This window comes from Oryx dammah, unplaced genomic scaffold (assembly GCF_014754425.2).
Source record: "Oryx dammah isolate SB20612 unplaced genomic scaffold, SCBI_Odam_1.1 HiC_scaffold_18, whole genome shotgun sequence".
NCBI lineage: Eukaryota > Metazoa > Chordata > Mammalia > Artiodactyla > Bovidae > Oryx > Oryx dammah.
Window position 1 is genome coordinate 72,547,174 of NW_024070202.1, and position 20,231 is coordinate 72,567,404.

At 37.6% G+C, this 20,231-nt stretch overlaps 1 protein-coding gene across 1 annotated transcript in view; it reads left to right on the forward strand.

Annotated features, from left to right (window-relative positions):
* The window catches only part of ADAM22 (ADAM metallopeptidase domain 22), a 235,196-nt gene that overhangs the window by 184,027 nt on the left and 30,938 nt on the right, over positions 1 to 20,231 (forward strand). The window contains exons 18-24 of the mRNA XM_040259774.1: positions 1,555 to 1,635; positions 5,425 to 5,475; positions 5,694 to 5,757; positions 7,363 to 7,468; positions 9,795 to 9,914; positions 14,610 to 14,778; positions 18,177 to 18,291. Coding sequence (XP_040115708.1) covers positions 1,555 to 1,635; positions 5,425 to 5,475; positions 5,694 to 5,757; positions 7,363 to 7,468; positions 9,795 to 9,914; positions 14,610 to 14,778; positions 18,177 to 18,291 — 706 coding nt within the window. The remainder of the gene's footprint in view (positions 1 to 1,554; positions 1,636 to 5,424; positions 5,476 to 5,693; positions 5,758 to 7,362; positions 7,469 to 9,794; positions 9,915 to 14,609; positions 14,779 to 18,176; positions 18,292 to 20,231) is intronic.

Consider the following 20,231-nt stretch of genomic DNA (forward strand, 5'->3'; position numbering starts at 1 on the left):
CACCACAATTTGAAAGCATCAATTCTTCGGCATTCAGACCTTTTTATAGTCTAATTCTCACATCTATGCATGACTACTGGAAAAATCATAGCTTTGACTATATGGACCTTTTTGGCAGAGTGATGTCTCTGCTGACATCACATTTTTATATGCTGTCTAGGTTTGTCATAGCTTTCCTTCCAAGGAGCAAGAGTCTTTTAAGTTCATGACTGCAGTCACTGTCTGCAGTGATTTTGGAGCCCCAGAAAATAAAAACTGCCACCGTTTCCACTTTTCCCCCCATCTGTTTGCCATGAAGTGATGGGACCAGATACCATGTTCTTCATTTTTTGAATATTGAGTTTTAAACCAACTTTTTCACTCTCTCCTTTCACCCTCATTAAGAGGCTCTTTAGTTACACTTCACTTTTTGCCATTAGAGTGATATCATCCCCACTGAATTCTAAGTTCCTTGCCAACAAGATTCTTGTGTTTGTTTTCTGTTGAATCTCCACTGGCTGTGCCTAGCACATTTTAAGTGCCTAGTAAATGCTTGATGAATGAATGAACAAACACAAAATTTTGTTCAGCCCTTCTGAAAAGTATCTGTTGAATTCCTGACTGGAGTTGGCACTGTGCTGCTCATGTTCTATGAGCAACAGGAGGCTCAACTGCCTGGAGGGTGGTGAACCAGGGAGAGAGGATGGAAGTTGTATGTGGATGTGTGTTGGGGGAGAGAAGGGGTCTAGAATACTGTATATGCTTGTGTGAGCAGAGTTAGAAACATAGAAGGACGCAGCCCCAAATAGTAACCTTTTAGAGCAAGAAAGAGAGTGGGATTGAAGAAGAAAAGAGAAAGATGGTAGCTTTATGTATCTCTTTTTGTTTTGTTTTAATGAATACTCTTGCAACTGATGAATCCAACAAGCATACAAGTTTATTTGGATGACTCCTACACTTAAAAAATGTTTGAGTTGAAAACAGACCAAAGAAGACTCTTACAGACAGGTACAAATAATAGAAACACTAAAAGGGAATAAAAGACAAAGCTATAGATCTGTAAAAAAAGATGATGCAGGAAGAGAAGAAAGTAAAGGAAATCATGAGAGGAAATAGCTTTGCCATTTCCTCTAACTTTTACAATTCAGTCCAAAATGTAACTTTCAAATTCTTAGCTGATACGGTAAAAAAGAATAATATGATAAAAGTGCCAGTAAGAATGAAACATAAAGTATAAATCCATAAGCTAGTTGGAAGAAAGAATGGCTGGAACTTGGACTGGCTTGTCCTTCTGGTACAGATGTACCATCAAGCACATCCTATTTTAGCTAGATCTAGTAAGACTATGTGTGATGACTATGCAGATTACTTCATATGTGAGAAACTCGCCCTGAGAACTATTAAATTAACATTTTCATGCAGTAGCTATGGTTTTCACAGATTTTCATCTTAAACTAGTTTAAGGTATTCCTAGCCAAAAAAATTTCATTTTGCATTTTTAAGATGATACTGTAAGAGGTTTGTTTTTTCTTTTTTCCTTTGACAGTTTTGCACATTGAGTTTTGTTCATTTTAGTTTCAGCCTATGGGAACCGTGTGCCGTGAAGCAGTAAATGATTGTGATATTCGTGAAACATGCTCTGGAAATTCAAGCCAGGTAACTTATGAATCATTTCTTTGAATCCAAGGGGGGAAAAGTTGGAGTTTGTTTAGTGAACTGACCCTCAGATGGAATGGAAATGGGCAAGATATTCATGTTTCTCTTTAATGTCAACTCTTTCTCTCATTAATTTTTTGGAATTGAAGTTTCAGTAATCAAAGCTTGAGCAGATGTTCAGTGTGATTGTCTTAACGTTGAACTAATCTTAAGACTGTATATCTGCCTGAACTATTTTGTTTTTGTTGAAAGTAGGGAATAAAAAGCTTTTGTGTTTAGTCCAGCTAGTGAAGGAGGAAACAGAGAGACTCTCTTCAACTGGTTGAAACGAGTTAGATAAGGCAGAGAGAACCACAGGATATTGGGTTCTGAGACAGGGCCTGTCTTGACTTTTATTTACCTGAAACAGCTTGCCACTAATTGCTGATTTTGAATTTAATATCATTTAGTTGTCAGTAGGGAAGATAAGGGCTTCCCTAGTGGCTCAAATGTTAAAGAATCTGCCTGCAATGCAGGAGACACAGGCCCCTGGGTCAGGAATACTCCCTGGAAAAGAGAATGGCTAGCCATTCCAGTATTCACGCCTGGAGAATTCCATGGACAGAAGAGCCTGGTGGGCTACAGTCCATGGAGTTGAAAGAAGTCATACATGACTGAAAAACTAACACTTCCATTTCAGGGAAGATACAGAAGTTAATAAACTTTGACAGGGGATCACAGATCTCAGTGTATGTGTATACAGGCAGTGCTTGCTTTGCATTTAATGCAGGATCACAGCAGTGACCATGAAAGCTGAAACCATGTGAAGTACTGTAGTAATCAATGGAAAAATTTACAGTTATTCTGTGATCTTTAAAAAATATCAGGTGATTAAAAACTCCCTTACTGTTGGACTTAAATGAATAGGGAAATGAAAAGAAATGAACTAATATTTATTTAGCTCACATTAAATTAAAATGAAAATATTGAAAATTAACGCATTTTATTTCTTTGTAAAAAACTTATCGGTAATTTGAGCTGTGCTTGCCTTCTCCTGGTCAGAAACCTAATGATACTTAGTGAGCATCTTTCCTGTGTCTTGTTGAATTGCTAGTCTCCTTTCTAAGTTTGGGTCAGTTTTTTGACATGCTTTCAATGTCGTGAAATATCCAAGAGATGTGAAGTTGTGAATGGGAATTTTTTTGCTGAACAGTGGTATCAGCATCCCATTCCCATAGTCACTGCTTTTTTTTTTTTTTTTCTGTCATGCTATTTACATTTGATTTTACTTTCACTTCCAGTGTTATCACTTTTCATTTCTTTGCTGCACTTTCACCTTTGTTGGCCAGTTTCCTCCAACTATTCAGTTTTATTATAAGATGTCACATGGTATCACCCAGAGACAGAAAGGCAACAAGCTATGTCCTTTGTTGTCTGTACATGAACTGAATGAACAGATGCTCAGTGATCAATCCTCACAGACGTTGAAAGAAGCGCCTAGATAGGCTGTTGACCGTGATGGCCGTATCTTATTTACCAAGTGATTGGTGGACTGAAGAGCTAATAGCAAAGTTTGTTCTTCATGCAATTACCCACACTTAATCTACTATGGTAATTGAAATTGAAACTGTGTCCTTGGGGTACTGGTGTTATTTAACAAAACCATAGTTAGTGAAATTCCTTCACACTGGAGCCATGCAAAGTGAAAACTGCCCACATCTTTTTTTCTCTAGAGAAAAGAGAATTAATAGTGGTTTATCTGTGCTGTGCTCAGACAGTCATGTCCAACTCTGCGAACCCATGGACTGTAGCCCACCAGCCTCCTCTGTCCATGAAAATTTTCAGGCAAGATTGCTGGAGCGGGTTGCTATTTCCTACTCCAGGGAATCTTACTGACCCAGGGATCAAACCCGTATCTTTTGCATCTCCTCATTGGCAGGCAGATTCTTTTTTTTTTACTTTACAATATTGTAGTGGTTTTGCCATACATCAACATGAATCTGCCATGGGTGTACACGTGTTCCCCATCCTGAACCCCCCTCCCACCTCCCTCCCCATACCATCCCCGTGGGTCACCCCAGTGCACCAGCCCTGAGCATCCTGTATCTTGCATCGAACCTGGACTGGCGATTCATTTGTTATATGATATTATACATGTTTAAATGCCATTTTCCCAAATCATCCCACCCTCTCCCTCTCCCACAGAGTCCAAAAGACTGTTCTATACATCTGTGTCTCTTTTGTTGTCTCACATACAGGGTTATCGTTACCATCTTTCTAAATTTCATATATATGTGTTAGTATACTATATTGGTGTTTTTCTTTCTGGCTTACTTCACTCTGTATAATAGGCTCCAGTTTCATCCACCTCATTAGAACTGATTCAAATGTATTCTTTTTAATGGCTGAGTAATACTCCATTGTGTATACGTACCACAGCTTTGAAAGAGACACATGTACCCCAATGTTCATCGCTGCACTGTTTATAATAGCCAGGACATGGAAGCAACCTAGATGTTCATCAGCAGATGAATGGCAGGCAGATTCTTGATCCCTGCACCACCCGGGAAGCCCTACTTTAACCATTAAAAATGCTTTATTTTAAAAGCGGTCATCCTAAGAGATTAAAGATTTGCATTCTTACTGTCTAATTAGCATTGTTTTCCTAAGCTTACACCTGGTGAGGATGGGGATACACTGAATGATTACCTAATGGGCTCTGGGAATGAAATTATATTAAAGCAACTTCTTTAAAATGTAATTTTGTGATAAGCAGGATTTCAAAAGAATTCTAAATCTGCAAATTATGTGCATACAAAGGTGTTCTTGTTGCAGTGGTTGTAATGGCATAAATTTAAGATACTTGTAAGTAAATATTTTAATACATTGATTATATGACTTGTTAGCTCAGGGAATGTGTTATAGCTATAAAGATGATACCTACAAAAAAGTTCATTATGATGCAATTAAATTTGCATGATGAAAGTAAAGGGCTGAAATAGAATATAAAGCATTATCTATAATCTGATTATACTTATAAAATACCACATTATGTTGAAAAAGGTAGAGGAAAAAATTACCAAATTATAAAAAATAGTTGTCTCTGGATGGTGGGAATATTAGAGACTTTGGTCTTTCATTCTTCCTGTTTGTTTTTTTTTTTTTTTTTTTGCATTTCCTAACTTTTCTCAAATAAGTATGTAATTACTATAATAATAGAAAAATGTATACTAAATTTTAAAGTTACACTCTGTTTCTATCCAGATAGGAATGCTTTGCAATCTTTTGCAGTCTTTTCTGCTATTGCTCCAAGGGAAGAAAAGGGCAGGGGTGGCTATAAAACATGTCTTTTTCTGACATGTCCAAGGTAGACTTTCACTTGAGAATCATTTTAAGTGTAAGAACTGTTACTTCTCATGGTTAAAAAAGAGGAAACCATATCTGTTGCTCCATCTGGTGGCATCCTTCTGGCTTTGTCTTGTGTTCCTGTTTTCCTTACTCTGAGAACTAGTGTGTTTGTTTAAGTTAGCTGAGTCTTTGCTGTTGGTTCTTTTTATTTGTAAATAAGGGTTTACAAATCAACTGCTCTTTTCCTCTGGTAGATCCATATTTTTAGGGGAAAATGCATCAATTGTTACCTTTCCTTTTGTTTTCTCTTGATCTTGTTTTTTTTTTTTTTTATTTTCAGATGATTTGGGAGACCACCCTGTCTTATGAGACTTCATTTTCAAAATGAAAACCTTGAGAGAGGTTAGCTCATCTTAATATCTTGCTGTGCATTTGGTTCATATTTCTCTTTTCTTTTCCTAGTGTGCCCCCAATATTCATAAGATGGATGGTTATTCCTGTGATGGTGTCCAGGTAGGTTACTTCATCATTACCTAAATGTTTCCTATATACCAGCACGAAAGAAATACTAAGTCTCACCAAAGTAGGAAGATCACATTAAATGTTTCGTAGTCAACTCTGAAGGTAAAATGCCTTTATAATACTCACCTACTAGTTTTCCTGGTCATATTTTTCAGTTACCTGATGGAGGTAGACATAGCGCTGCTAATGGGTATGCTTTTCCATTTTAGGGAATTTGCTTTGGAGGAAGATGTAAAACCAGGGATAGACAATGCAAATACATCTGGGGGCAACGTGAGTAAATAACAAGGCTTGAGCCTTCTCCAAGTCTGGCAGCTGGCCCAAGGGCATGTGAACTGGATGGAAGTAATGTTTCAACCACTTTATTATGACTTGGGGACTTTCAGAGCCACTGCAGCTCTTAGCAGGAGCACTTTTGTGGAAATTACAGAAAAGCACCTCCTTTGATAAGACACAGCTCTTGGCTAGTTAGCCATGTCTCTGAATGGAAAGTACCTTTTCTGTCAGGCAGGTAAAATCCATTCTAGGGTATGCAACTTGGAAAACAAAGCAAACCTGCATTTCTGATCCTCTTATGCTGTCTTTAACTTAGATCCTTAGGCAAAACCCATCAGCTATGTGGAATGGACATGGACCCCAAGTGGGGCACCCTTGGATAAGAACTGTAGCCTTTTAGCTAGAATTGCCTTTTCTTTCTTATCTCTCTTTCTTAAACTCTAGCTGGTTTTCCTAGTTATAGGTGAATTTCTGCTAAGGTAGCTCTGTCGTATCAGAAAGAAATTTTAATGTTATTCCCTTCAAAATTTGGCAGATTTTCAGAAGGAAATATGTAACATTTATATCTAAAACATATTTAATTTAAATGCATATTTAAATGTTATATTTTTCCAGAAGTATTACTGGCCCTTTTGAAAGAAGTGTTTAATTCAAACTCTTTCAAAAGATGATTTATATTGGAAAACAATCTATAAAGATAATGATAACCCTTAACTGTCACAAATACTGGCTATAATCCTTTTGGGAATGGAAGTGTATGCTCTCTTTTGAACAACTAGAGAAACATTGGGATGGGAGAACATTTTAGTTATGTAGGCTTATGCACTGGACAAAGAAATATGGTTTTTGATTCCTCCTCTTGGAGAAAAATTAGTGGCTGACAGCAAGAAGTAGGAAAAGAAACTACCAAACATTATCAGTTTAAAAAATATACTCATCTTTTGATTAGTTTGCAAAAAATTGTTTTGATCTAAATCTTGGATAGCTCCATCAACTGACCTTGGCTTTAGCAAAAATAAAATCCTGACAAAAATGCTGACATGAATTAAAATGTTATTTGACAATCAGAGATTTAACCTGAATTCAGGTTTGCTTACAAGCAGAGTAACTTTTTGATAGCCATTAAGAATTAATAAACAAGGTAGAAATACTGCTCTTTCTTGAGTCTTTAATTATCGTGCACCATTCTTTTAATAAAATTGTCTTTATGATTCATAAAAGTTGCTGAGTGAAAAATTCATGCTTTATATCTGGCACTGAGATTAAAGCATTGAACATCTGTCAATGAACCATTTGGTAGCATCTTTCCCCAATTATTGGCTAAATTCTCAGGAGTGTTATTCTCAGAACTTACAGCCAAATCATACCGAAGATCTAAGTAGATTTGTTTTCAAGTTTTAAATGAGCAGTTGTGAGAAATGCACCCAAGTGATGGATGCTTTTGGTATGGGGAACTCTTATGAAGCCTGGGTGCAGCCTTTGCAATTGGCAACATTGTCGGGAAAGAAGAGAGTTCTTCACGAGTGTTTTCCCCTTACTGCAGACAGTTGAACGGCTAATGTGGTACATCTCTCACTGACAGAAAACTCTGTTCTGCTTCAGATGTGATGTCATCAGACAAATACTGCTATGAGAAACTGAATATAGAAGGCACCGAGAAGGGTAACTGTGGGAGAGACAAAGACACATGGATACAGTGCAACAAACGGTGAGACGGAGAAACTGGCCGAGTGTATGCCTCCGTTCCAGGCACTACTTCTTCTTTTTTTTTTTTTAAATTTATTATTATTTTTTTAATTAATTTATTTTTTATTTTACTTTACAATTCTGTATTGGTTTTGCCATACAATGACATGAATTCCAGGCACTACTTCTTGAGCGACCAGGACTTCCCTGTTTTCTGCATGCCATCAAGCATTCTCTTTGCCTCATCTCTTCCCAGAGTTCCAACATCACCTTTGCAGAGGGTTTCTGAATCTCAATATGTCTTCTGACCTCTCTCCTAAGGCTCAGGCGATGCCTATGGCTGCCTTAGGTCTTTCTCACCTAGAAGACACCTGTCAGCATCTCAAAGGCAACAAAAGTTAAAGCCAACAGAATGTTCTCAGTGCTGATAGATGGAATTATCTGACTCTGACTTTAATAGAGAACTCTTTTCCCCAAAGATCTTAATATCTCACTCTCCTTCTGTTTAGAAGCCTCAGAGTGATCCTTGATGCTACCTTCTCTCTGATTCATTATCCAAATGACAAATCATGTTTATTCTTCTCTTTCACTCCTCCACAATTTGTCTTTAATTCATCTCTTCATTTCTGTGCCTATTGCATTACCCCAACTAAGACCTATGTCAATTCTTCAACTAATACAGAAACCTCTTAGTTTTCTCTGCCAGCAGCCTCTAGCATGATCCTATCAAAATAATCTTTTCCTGAACCTCTTGACCATGTCAGTTCTTTGTTCAAATTTCACTGGTTCCACATACTTAATTGATAGTAAGAATAACATCTATTCGGTGCACACTATGTGTTAGGAACTGTATTACACTTTACATAAGTGATGCCATTTAATCTTAATGGCAGTTTGCCTTGTTTTATGGAGGAGGAAACTGAGACAGTTAAGTTGCCTAAGGTCATGTAGCTAGGATATAATAGGAGCAGAATTAGAATTCAGCGGTCTGATTTTAGAATTTTCTTTTAACCACTTTGCTGAATGTCATACCATCTTGCTTAATACATGAAATGGAACTGTACCTCTTCCATAATTTTCCGCAACTTACATATTTTGTTTTTTTCTTTTCTACTCTTTCAAAGTCTAGCAAACCTTGCCATTTCTAATATATTTTATTGTCCTACTTCCACACAGGTATTTCTATTCATACTTTAGGAAGTATCCTATATACTCCATAAAAAATTTTACCTATCCAAAAATTACCCATCCCCATCCCCTTGGATAGCACTTACTCTGTAAATTATTTCTGGATTATCTTATTTGTTATTATTTATTTCCCCTCACCTCCCTCTTCTCCTGCATCCTCTGCACTACTTTTATGGTCCTTGTCACTAACTCTATGTTTTATAGATGTTTAATGTATATAATTTCTCTTCTTACCCAGAGTATAATGTCCTTAAGAATAAAAATCGTCTGTTTTTAATATTATACTAAAGTATTTAGTAAACTCCAACAAAAAATGTTGAATGTCTTCTATGTTAAAAACCATTTTTATTTATGATATATACAGTAATATGATGATATAACTTTTAAAAATTATTTTTAATACAATATATATTTTTCTATGTTGGCAATAGATGCAAGTCTTAATTTTTCTCTTTTTCTATATGGTAAAGTCTAATATTTCCATATATAGTTGCTGGCCTGCTAATAAGTCTTTGCAAGACATTTCTTAGAATATGTTTATCATTATCTATCTTAATGATTAAAATGTGTTAAATATAGAGAATATGTAAGATAGTAGTTAACACAAATGAAAATATGTTACAAGTTAAATTAGAATTGTATGTGCTAGCTGGGGGAGAAGTGGAATATATTGGAAAAGGAATCATGATCCTATGTGGTTGAGAAGCCACAAAGTATATAATCTGTTCTTTAATTCTGGTGCCATTGGTTGAAGAAAACACTGTATTCTAAAAGAATACTCATTCAAAGTTCATTCATTCACTTATCAAATATTGTTTTTTAAATGTCCTAGTATATCCTTTGATGCGTTATGAGGAAAGAGATTCAGATATAAAAGAAGTCCATTTGATGGGTAATTTTCTTTAGATAAATACTTCGCGGACAATAAAGGAAAATCTAGAACATAGTTGGGATTTTGGTGCACCAAAAGTTTCAGAGAAGACAGTTTTTAAAGCTGGGAGTAAACTAATTTGAGGTTATTTTGTTTTGCTTGTAATTTGAAGAAATAGTACAGTTGATGAAAAAACAAATGCTTAAGTAAGATAACATTATTGTTCTAACTATGGATTTTGCTGTATCTTTGAAGGAAGAAGTAAATACTTGGTACTTTTTTAACACAGGGATGTGCTTTGTGGTTACCTTTTATGTACGAACATTGGTAATATCCCAAGACTTGGAGAACTCGATGGTGAAATCACGTCTACTTTAGTTGTGCAGCAGGGAAGAACATTAAACTGCAGGTAATGAGCTAACCATTCTGTGAGAACATTAGCCATCTTATTTCCCAGGAATGAAGTTTAGGATTACTTCTATTTTCAGTTCATATGTATGTTAGTAAAATGAAGTGGATTCTAGTCCATAGGGATGACTAAGTAAATCCTGACAGAGAACAGATAGAAGGGAAGAATTAATTGAATGTGGACTATTGTATGATAGCTAGAGTTATGTTTAATTGTCCAGTTAAATCTTGTAGGGTTTAGTTTGCATTTCATTCTTATCAGTGGATGAAATAAATGCATCTTCTTTTGCTCCCTTATGAAATCCCACTAAAATGACACTAAACAGATATTTTTCTAGAATTTGTATGTCCATAGGGAAGCAGAAAAAGGGAGAGGAAACTGCAGCAACAAAATTCTGGAGCATGGAGAACAAATAGATGTGTGGCAGATGATTATCAAAACTAAAAATGCTGAAGTCCTCATTCAGTAATGGGGAAAACCAGGAAACTGACTCAATATATACTGCCAGTCCCAAAAGGCTCAAATGGGCAGCATCATCTACTTCTGGAAGAGGGAATAAAGGATTTGGGGATAGAGGAAGGAACTCAAATGAAAAAGATAGGTCAACTCTGTTAGAGAAGCTGCTAGATCTACAGCTTTCTTCCCTGACCCAACTAAGCTGGTGACTGCTCATCCTCCCATGAAAGATTTGAGCTTTACAGTCTGCAAAGAATAAAACAGAAGGTTTCCAAGCTTACTGTCAGCAGAAAAATCAGTTATCGGAGGTGTATAGAAGTGGTCTAGCCTCACTGATATTCGGTCAGAAAGTCCCAGAACTTCCAATCATCTGTCTGGTTCCCCAACTCAAATATAAACAAGTGACCAGATTTGTGAAGAAAGACTCTAACCTGAAAAGAGAGAGAGAAATGACCAGAAAATGCAAAAACTACCTATAAATATTTTAAGATACTTCTATCATGAAACAAGAATAGGGTAGAATTTTTAAAAATGAGGAATATTAAGAGAAAACAAAGGAAAGCTGTTAGAAATTTTTAAAAAGATGGCAAAAATTAAACTCAATAGTTGAAATTATCTCCCAGAAATAGAGTAAAAGAGACAAAGAAAGGGACATAGAGTAAAGCTCACCATGTTAGAATATAAATAATAAAGAACAGAGAAAACAGCAGGGAGGAAATTAGCAATGACTAACTCCAAGAGCATTATCTAGAACCTTTGGACTTGAATTTCCATATTACCAGGCTCACCAGGTGCAAGGTGAAATCAGTGAAATTAGTAATACATCAAAACTTATCAGTATGAAATTTCAGAACCTAAGGAAAACGAATCCCAACTGTTTCCAGAGAGAAGAGTGAGAGGAGAAAAAAGGAATAGGCATTAGAATGGTTTCAAATCTATCAAGAGTGCTGGGATCTGAAAGACAATGGAGAAAATAATTTCCAAAGTAGAATTCTGTACTCAGACAAACTATGAATCGAGTGTGAGGGTAGAAAATAAAGAGACATTTAGATATGCAAGTTTGCCCCAAGTTTATTCCCCTAAGTCCTTTCTCAGGAAGCTGTTAGAAATTGTGCTCCACCAAACTAAAAAAGAAAACTAAGAAAGAAACATAGGGAATTTAGGAAACAAGATATCCATTCTGGAGAGAGACAGGGCAATCCTCCAATGAATAGTGTCTTGGAGAAAGCCAAGATACCCAGCTCTGTACCATTTACAGGGCCCACCAGATCAGATAGGAGCAGGGGAACTCCAAATGGAAACTCTAGGAGAGATTATTTCATCAAGATGAACCGATGTTCAGACACATCTTAAGTGGAGATATTGCCAGCAGGATTGGAATAATTTTGAGTTAGTGACAGATAATTCAGTGATCAAATAAGAGACTTGATGTTGTGATGACTCATCTAGAGCCAGACATCCTGGAATGTGAAGTCAAGTGGGCCTTAGAAAGCATCACTACGAACAAAGCTCGTGGAGGTGATGGAATTCCAGTTGAGCTATTTCAAATCCTGAAAGATGATGCTGTGAAAGTGTTGCACTCAATATGCCAGCAAATTTGGAAAACTCAGCAGTGGCCACAAAACTGGAAAAGGTGTTTTCATTCCAATCCTAAAGAAAGGCAATGCCAAAAAATACTCAAACTACTGCACAATTGCACTCATCTCACACGCTAGTAAAGTAATGCTCAAAATTCTCCAAGCCAGGCTTCAGCAATCCGTGAACTGTGACCTTCCTGATGTTCAAGCTGGTTTTAGGAAAGGCAGAGGAACCAGAGATCAAATTGCCAACATCCCTGCATCATCGAAAAAGCAAGAGAGTTCCAGAGAAACATCTATTTCTGCTTTATTGACTATGCCAAAGCCTTTGACTGTGTGGATCACAAGAAACTGTGGGAAATTCTGAAAGAGATGGGAATACCAGACCACCTGACCTGCCTCTTGAGAAACCTATATGCAGGTCAGGAAGCAACAGTTAGAACTAGACATGGAACAACAGACTGGTTCCAAATTGGAAAAGGAGTACATCAAGGCTGTATATTGTCACCCTGCTTATGTAACTTCTATGCAGAATACATCATGAGAAACGCTGGGCTGGAAGAAGCACAGACTGGAATCAAGATTGCCAGGAGAAATATCAATAACCTCAGATATGCAGATGACATCACCTTTATGTCAGAAAGTGGAGAGGAACTAAAAAGCCTCTTGATGAAAGTGAAAGAGGAGAGTGACAAAGTTGGCTTAAAGCTCAACATTCAGAAAACGAAGATCATGGCATCTGGTCCCATCACTTCATGGGCAATAGATGGGGAAACAGTGGAAACAGTGTCAGACTTTATTTTTGGGGACTCCAAAATCACTGCATATGGTGATTGCAGCCATGAAATTAAAAGATGCTTACTCCTTGGAAGAAAAGTTATGACCAACCTAGATAGCATATTCAAAAGCAGAGACATTACTTTGCCAACAAAGGTCCATCTAGTCAAGGCTATGGTTTTTCCAGTGGTCATATATGGATGTGAGTGTTGGACTGTGAAGAAAGCTGAGCGCCGAAGAAGTGATGCTTTTGAACTGTGGTGTTGGAGAAGACTCTTGAGAGTCCCTTGGACTGCAAGGAGATCCACCAGTCCATCCTAAAGGAGACCAGTCCTGGGTGTTCACTGGAAGGACTGATGCTGAGGCTGAAACTCCAATACTTTGGCCAGCTCATGCAAAAGGTTGACTCATTGGAAAAGACCCTGATGCTGGGAGGGATTGAGGGCAGGAGGAGAAGGGGACAACAGAGGATGAGATGGCTGAATGGCATCACCGACTGGATGTACATGAGTTTGGGTGAACTCTGGGAGTTGGTGATGGACAGGGAGGCCTGGCATGCTGCATTCACGGGGTCGCAGAGTCAGGACACAACTGAGCAACTAAACTGAACTGAGTCTGAGGGAAAATGAAAAGTTGTACAGGTAAAAGAAAAGGTATAATTAAGGTATAATCATTTACTAAGTCCTAACAATGCATGATTTGTTGTTGATTCAACTATTGATCAACAAAATGTGTAATGGAAGGAAAGGGGAAAGAGATGAATCCTCAAATTCCATAGAGGGCAGTCAAGTGATAATACTGAAAATAGGAAAACTAAAAATAGTAGTGATACAAACTCATTATTTAAAACTATGTTCATAAATTTAAAAAGAATCAGTTAAGAGTAGAAAGTGATTTCCTCCAGGGAAGGACATAAGAGCAGTAGGGGCAATGAATCCCTTCACTGCACTGTAAAAACCAGTTTGCCTATTTAACTCATAAAACTATATGCATGCATAATTTTGATAAAAATAAACAGTAAGAATGGAAATTTTTGTAGTAGTGTTGACATGGTATTATATGAATAAATAGATCATGAATACACATTTTTAGTCCCTGTCCTATTTATTTAATTGTTTTTACCCTGTTTCTTTTTTACTCATGCCTAATGTATGGGTTGCTGTATCGAATAGTTGTTGCAACAGTTTTAGTTCAGTCAGTTCAGTTCAGTCGCTCAGTCGTTTAGCCATTCTCAAATATACAGTTGACCCTTGAGCAACACTGGTTTCAACTACAAGGGTCTATTTATGTGCATGTTGTTTTCAGTAAATATAGGTCTTTTTTTTTTTTTTTTTTGATAAATATGTGCTGCAATACTACATAATCCCCCAGTGGTTGAATCTGTGGATGTGGAACTTGGATTTTCAACTGGCATGGAGGAGTGGTACCCCTACCCCCCATGTTGTTCAAAGGTCAACTATAGTTTGCAAATAGAACAATCTTTGGGGGAAATGTAACCAAATCTAAAAAATTCTCATCGTTGTTTGAAATGTATTTAAAATCTTGAAGGTACTTATTTATCAAATCAAATGTTATTAATAATGGCTTACTTGACTTGTACATGGCATAGTAGCCAAAGGAAAATGATAAAGCCATTTCAGGCCCTTGTTATAATAATTACATTTGAATCCTAAGGAATATAAATATCTCTGAAAATAATTAGATGAAAAGATTCAATTGCTTTCTCCATTTGGAGATTGAAAATGTTTATGCTACTTTTAAAATTAGGTAATAAAGAGAAAATAGAGAAAGTGATATTGCCTACTTTTAAGTTTTTAAATGTAGTCTCAAGATAAATGTAAATTAACAGAATCCTGCTTTCTTTTTGCTCTCAATTTATTTTTAGTGGTGGGCATGTTAAGCTTGATGAAGATGTTGACCTTGGCTATGTGGAAGACGGGACACCCTGTGGTCCCAAAATGATGTGTTTAGAACACAGGTGTCTTCCTGTGGCTTCCTTCAACTTTAGTACTTGCTTAAGCAATAAAGAAGGCACTATTTGCTCAGGAAATGGAGTAAGTATTCACTGCCTCACCATAGGGATCTATTCAGTTCTTTTACATCAGAGAAACAGAGATGACCCTGAGCTGCCTATTGCTGTAATAATGGAAAACATGCTTGCCCATGTTTCTCCAGCTAGTATATAAACAGTCATGTGGTCATAGTCATTTGTATATTTCTGTTGTGTAATCTGTGAAAGCTTGAGAATGAGAAAAAGTTTCATCTTCCTAACCAAATTCTTCCATTTTCCACTCTTATTAGGTAAAATTGATCTAATTTAATATAATCTGAGTTTTCTACAAGTGATTAAGGAGATAAATTTTAACAAACTATAATGGGATGAAAAAGGGAGTACAAAGTAGGGGTAGTGGCCACAATACTTAACAGTTAGTATGGTCCAGGCACTGACTGGAGAAGGCAATGATGGCACACCCCACTCCAGTACTCTTGCCTGGAAAATCCCATGGATGGAGGAGCCTGGTGGGCTGCAGTCCATGGGGTCTCGAAGAGTCGGACACGACTGAGTGACTTCACTTTCACTTTTCACTTTCCTGGATTGGAGAAGGAAATGGCAACCCCCTTCAGTGTTCTTGCCTGGAGAATCCCAGGGATGGGGGAGCCTGGTGGGCTGCCGTCTATGGGTTGCACAGAGTCAGACACGACTGAAGCAACTTAGCAGTAGCAGTAGCAGTAGTAGGCACTGACCAGTTAGAACAGACCATAAATAATTGCCTTGACCAAAACAGTGGGTACCAGCTGAGGATAACGTCTAGAAATAGAAGCAGAATCATTAAGGAAATTAATCTCAGAGATGAATAGAAAGAATGGTGGTGCTCAGTCATGTCTGATTCTTTGTGACCCTATGGACTGTAGCCTGTCTCACTCCTCCGTCCATGGGACCAGGCAAGATGACTGGAGTGGTTTGCTATTTCCTTCTCCAGGGGATCCTCCTGACCCAGGGATTGAACCCAAATCTCTTGCATCTCCAGCATTGGTAGGCAGATTCTTTACCACGGTGCCAGCTGGGAAGCCCAAATAGAAAAAATGGTGGTATTTAAAAGGCTAAATTCTATCTTGTTAATCATATATCTGACAAGATATAGGAAAATTTATAGGTTAAATAAACATGCTCTATTAGCAATTACAGTTTTGTCATTTTCAGTTAGAAATTCTACACTAATAAAAATTTCTTGAATCCTTTTCTTTTAGCATGTGCCATGATTTTCTTTTTATCTTCTCTGGGTTCCTTCTGGTGTTACTATCCAGTTGAGAATCCTTGTCCGGGAAGTGTAAGCCTTCAATCCTGGTCATTCCGTGTATATCCCTAAAGGATACACCAAGAATTTCCTAAGGAAGGTCTTATTAATTGTTACTTTTTGCCTAAGAATAGGAATTCTGGTACAGGAGAATAGAGAAGGTATATAGGAAGTAGTTTTGTTCCTTAATTTAAAGGAATCTGTTAAATCTTCTTTCCTTTATAAGTAAGAGGATGTTAGGGAGAGATGCTTTTTGGGAGATGGGAGAAAAGCATAATGGAATAATTTCTTGATCATATGCTAATGAATACCTGTGTCTTATTCATCTAGAAGTCCTGAGTATGTAAGGCAGAGTTGTGTTAATTAACTGTTTGTTTAACGAATGAGTAATGCGTGATGAGTGATGGGGCTTCCCAGGTGGCACTAGTTGTAAGGAACCCACCTGCCAGTGCAGGAGACCTAAGAGCTGCAGGTTCGATCCCTGGCTCAAGAAGATTCCCCGCAGGAGGGCATTGTAACCCATTCCAGTATTCTCTCCTGGAGAATCCCCATGGACAGAGGAGCCTGGCAAGCTCTGGTCCATAGGGTCACAAAAGGCTGGACTCAACTGAAGCAACTTAGCACACATGCACACACAAATGAGTGATAGAAGTAAATCAGGTGGCAAGTAGCGTCCAATCATGTATGATTGTGCATAATACAGAAAGTTATATCCTATGTGTTTTTAACTCATAGTGACTCCACTTTGTATTGTGACAACAATTAAAATGGGAAATACCGTAGATCTTCTCTTTATACTCTACATCATGTAGGTTAAAAGTGTGGGCTTGGAACCAGACAGTTTGAGCGTGAAATCCAGCTCTCCTCTTTACCAACTGGGTGAGATTGGGCAAATTAGTTAGCCTCTCTGTGTTTCACTCTATTCTTATAAAGTGGGAATAGTAATATTGCCTAGGATGCAGCATTGTTGTGAAGAATCAATGAAGTAACACCTGTAACTGACACATAATACTTAGGTCGATCCCTGTGACACGGTGAATATTCAGTAATGTCAGCTGTGACTGTTTATTAGTACCGTTGTACAACAGGGTCACTATCCTTGTCACTGTATCACTGATGCTGCTGCATGATATGGAAACACACTTGGAGAAACCAGTTGACCTGATTATTGACCTGATCTGTTGAAAAGATGGTTGGTGAAGTGGGGTCTCAAACTCAGGCCTTTTTTTTTTTTCTTCCTGCATATTTGTTAATCTGCAGAAAGTTGCTAATCTGAATTAATTTGAAATCTGCAATTTGTTGATCATATGTATAGTACAGTTAAATCTGCATGTATGTCGTCATCTGGCAAATTCAAGCAGACAAAAATGAGAAACCCATCCCATCAAACTTGAGTCCTGAAGAACTTCTCTGATCTTAACCCTAACTGAATTCTCTCCTACTTCTCATTCCTTTCAAAGTTGCTTTGAATAATAAGATTTTAGAACAGAAACATAAGTTCTGTTTCCTGAATATATAAGTGAAGATTATTGTCTGATAATTTTTAAAAAGGTGGTGCCAGTTTATGTGAATTTTTCCCCTAGGCTTTGTTTGAGGGACTTCTCAGTTTCCATGACCCCTGAGATAACTAAGCTCTGGAGCTTGGGTTGAGGTGCCCAGGTTATGGTTTTGTGAAGCTTTCTTCTCAGACCACTGCAAAGCCTCAGGCCTCCCCTCTTCTTTGTCAGATTTCCCTTTATCTTATCTGCTTCCTAAAAGATGAATAAAATTTTGTTATAAAGACCCTTTCTTTAGAAGAAGAAAACTTTGTATTGAATAATTGGAAAATGATTGTAATTCTGCTTAGTTTTTTAAAATCTCCCTCATAAAACTTGGGTTAACAAAATTCAAATTGATCATCGATTTTTGTGTAAGAAATGTAAATTCTCTTTTAAACTTTGTTGTTTGCTCTCTAGAAAACATTTTTTGAGCAAGATAATTAGTAAGTAATTAGAAATAGGAAGAAAGTACCAATAAATGTCCAGTCCTATCTAATTCTAGGCATACAATTATTAGAAATTAATACAATTAATTTTTATTTTTAAAAATTAATGTTTATTTTGCATGCCTCTGTACCTAAGAGTTAGTGTTGATTTTACATTGATTTTGGATTTCAGGTTTGCAGTAATGAGCTGAAGTGTGTGTGTAACAGACACTGGGTAGGTGAAGACTGCAGCACTTACTTCCCTTACAACGATGATGCAAAAGCTGGCATTACGCTGTCTGGCAATGGTAGGTACTTACTTTGGTCCCATTATGTTGTCTTTATGCACAAGGAAAGAGAAAACTGCCCTTCCTAAGCTTTGTTTGGATTATTTTTATATAATTCAAATATAAGTTAATCCATGTAATAATGAATTACAAGGTACAACTGGGGCCCTCATTATGAAACCAATTATTTCCATTATCATGTAATATGAAATATTGAATATAACTTAGTTTATTGATTTAGCCATATCTTGTTCTATATCAGGCTGATATTGTCCAAGTATTGTACTTATTTGGAGCTGACAACAAATCCTAGCATCTTTTAAAAATATAATTTGATTTTTATTTATTGGCTGTGCTGGGTCTTTGTTGCTGTGCATGGGCTTTCTCTAATTGTGCTCAGTGGGGGTTACTCTCCAGTTGCAGAGTGTGGGCTTCTCGTTGTGGTGGCTTCTCTTGTTGCAGAGTACAAGCTCTAGAACATAGGCTCAATAGTTGTTGTGAACAGGCTTAGTTGCTCCGTGGCTTATAGAATCTTCCTGGACCAGGGATCAAACCTGTGTCTTCTGCACTGGCAGGCAGATTCCTTACCACTGGGCCACCAGGGAACCCCTAGTATTTCTTTTGAAGAAAGTAGCCAAAATTTTTAAGTGTATGATTTTATATTTTATACTTTTTATATACTGGGACTAAGTAAATGAGGAAAATTTTGAATTGATTTAAAAAATATTTTGTTAACTTTAATATTCCGTCTTAAAGAACCACATCTATATTAAACTCCAGTTCTGTAGCCTCTACTGTGGGTAATTCTAGAAGTAGTAACCTTGGCCAAGGTGCCTGGAAGGGGTTTGACATGGATAAGAAGCAGCAGGTGTAGTTCTAAAAGCAAGAGTGGCCCAAATGGAGAAGTAGAAATCAAACGCAGATAGTGGAAAGAAAACATATGTTGAAGATGAATGTCCCTTTTAAAATTATTTTTATCATTTCATTATTAAGTATTCTTCTGCATAAAATAATGTTCAAGTCCTGAAGTCCATTCAGCTCCAAAGAATGAGAAAATTATTATTTTTATCTTAATCATCCATACAGGTTAAACATATTAGTCAATGTGACTTTCATAATAAAACTCACAGAGTGATTAGGATTTTGGCATCTTCAAAATCCTAAGTCTTAGCAATGGTTGTGGGGCTGGTTCCTGCACTTAATGCAGAAAGAAGCCTCTTCAGGTCTGTGGATTTAACTGGCTTGTCAAAAGTCATACTATTACTCAGAAGTAATCAGGACTAGCATTTGAGTTTATTGTTGTTGTTTAGATGCTCAGTCATGTCTGATTCTGTGACCCATGGACTGCAGCAGGCCAGGCTTCCCTGTCCTTCATTATCTCCCGTAGTTTGCTCAAACTCATGTCCATTGAGTCACTGATGCCATCCAACCATCTCATTCTCTGTCGCCTCTTTCTCCTCCTGCCCTCCTTCCCAGGGTCTATTGATCCCTGTTGAATTTCTGGAGCTTTCCCCATGGCTCAGTGGGTAAAGAATCTGCCTGCAATGCAGAAGACAGAGGAGATGCTGGTTCAGTCCCTGGGTTGGGAAGATCCCCTGAGGGAGGAAATGGCAACCCCAGCGTTCTTACCTGAAAAATTTCCTGGACAGAGGAGACTGGCAAGCTAGTTAAAAGGACTGGAAAGAGTCAGACATGACTGAGTGACTAAGCACTCACGCATGTTAAATCTCCGGAAAGAAAGGAAGGGGAGATGGGCTAGGTCTTAGAGTGGGAAAATCCCAGTGCTCCAGGGGTCCTCTGGTAGCTGCACCCTCCATCCCACAGATGCCCGGGGCAGGGTGGAGTCGGCCAGTCTCCTGGATGTCTGAGCCCTGCTGTCCCATGTGACTCCTGAGGGCTCCCAGATAGAGAGGCTGCCACTCCGTCATGGGGAATTGGAATCTGTTCCAGTCATCCATGAT